Source organism: Cyprinodon variegatus, unplaced genomic scaffold, assembly GCF_000732505.1.
Source record: "Cyprinodon variegatus isolate N-32 unplaced genomic scaffold, C_variegatus-1.0 Scaffold1625, whole genome shotgun sequence".
NCBI lineage: Eukaryota > Metazoa > Chordata > Actinopteri > Cyprinodontiformes > Cyprinodontidae > Cyprinodon > Cyprinodon variegatus.
Genome location: NW_015152078.1, coordinates 25,826 through 27,219, shown reverse-complemented (window position 1 = coordinate 27,219; position 1,394 = coordinate 25,826). Strand labels below are relative to the sequence as shown.

General features: G+C 42.0%; 1 protein-coding gene across 1 annotated transcript in view; it reads left to right on the top strand.

The window, feature by feature from the left end:
* The window catches only part of LOC107104132 (desmoglein-2-like), a 24,949-nt gene that overhangs the window by 21,746 nt on the left and 1,809 nt on the right, over positions 1-1,394 (top strand). The window contains exons 12-13 of the mRNA XM_015404054.1: positions 384-514; positions 1,241-1,388. Of these exons, the coding sequence (XP_015259540.1) occupies positions 384-514; positions 1,241-1,388 (279 nt within the window). The remainder of the gene's footprint in view (positions 1-383; positions 515-1,240; positions 1,389-1,394) is intronic.

Here is a 1,394-nt window from a genome sequence, read left to right as displayed (position 1 = left end):
CAAACTCTTAGCAACACTTGGATTGTAGCAGAGGCATGGCTAACATCACCATATGCTAGAAAAAAGCACTGGTGTGTCTGAAGATTAATTATCTGATCGAATTACATCACTCGCATTGTCAGCAACAGCTGACGAAAGAATGTGAACATTAGCCAGAATAGTGTTGGCGAGCTCTTTTGTTAAATAGTATGGATGAAATCTCACAGTTTGATATCCTTCAATAGCATGTCCTGGCTTCCCCCCTGTGTGTTACTGCCGAGCTCTCTTTACATATCTCTCTGTTTGTAATGTCAGTAAGCTGAGCAGAGAGGCAACATGATCCTATAAACTAGTAAGCTGTTAGTTTTCTCTTAGTTAATTATGTTAAATTACTTTTCTTCCAGTCATTCCTTTGTTGATGTTCCTCTGCCAGTGTGGAAGTGCGGCTAAATATAAGGACCTCTTTACTGATGTGCCTTATTCTACAAAATCTCATCTCATTCACTATGACACTGAAGGCCCCGGAGACAATGTGGTGAGACAAACATTTTTAGATATTTTTGAAAGATATTTATGATCTAAGTTAAAGATATGGGGGGGTGGCGTAGTGGTTAGGGCATAGACCTTGGAATCCTGAGATTCTGAGTTTGAGCCCCACTCCCACAGACTGCCACTCTGGGTCCCTGAATAAGACCCTTAACCCCACACTGCTCCCCGGGTGCCACACAATGGCAGCCCACTGCTCCCAAGGGGAGGGGTTAAATGAAGAGTGAATTTCTCAAATGTGAGATCAATAACATTACATTATTATTAGTGTTGCACCGATACTAGTATCAGGCGGGCCCTGATCCAGCACTGCAATGGTGGTATCGGTATCGCGAGTACCAACAAATAGGGCACCGATACCATTTTAAGAGCCAAAAGTCTCTTCAACTATTGTCACCCATTCCTGGTAGGCAATAAAAAGTTCTACTGGATTCACTTTGTATTAGTCTGTTTCCTGCTTCACAAAGGTAGGCAGCAGCTTGACAAAGCCATGATGGCAATTATTTTACATCCAAGTAGTCTGCAGTTCTTCATAGATACACACACATCAATTTCAAACAAATGGTATCGGTATCGGCTCATACTGTACAGCCAAGTATCGGGTATCAGGGCCAATAAATGGCATCGGTGTAACACTAATTATTATTATTATTACCTGATTTGACAGAAAACATAAAGATTTTGCTCCAATAATTGTTGCGTTGATCTTTTGCAGGAAGCTGCTGCTTTGCTGACCTTACCAACACAGAATATAAAGGGTGTGGATCTACAATATGTAGAAGCTCTGCCAGGGGCTGGATTTGAAATGCAGCAATCAGTGGCTTCCATGAATCAGGGCATGTTCCAAGGTGTGTCCTCAAATGGCTTCA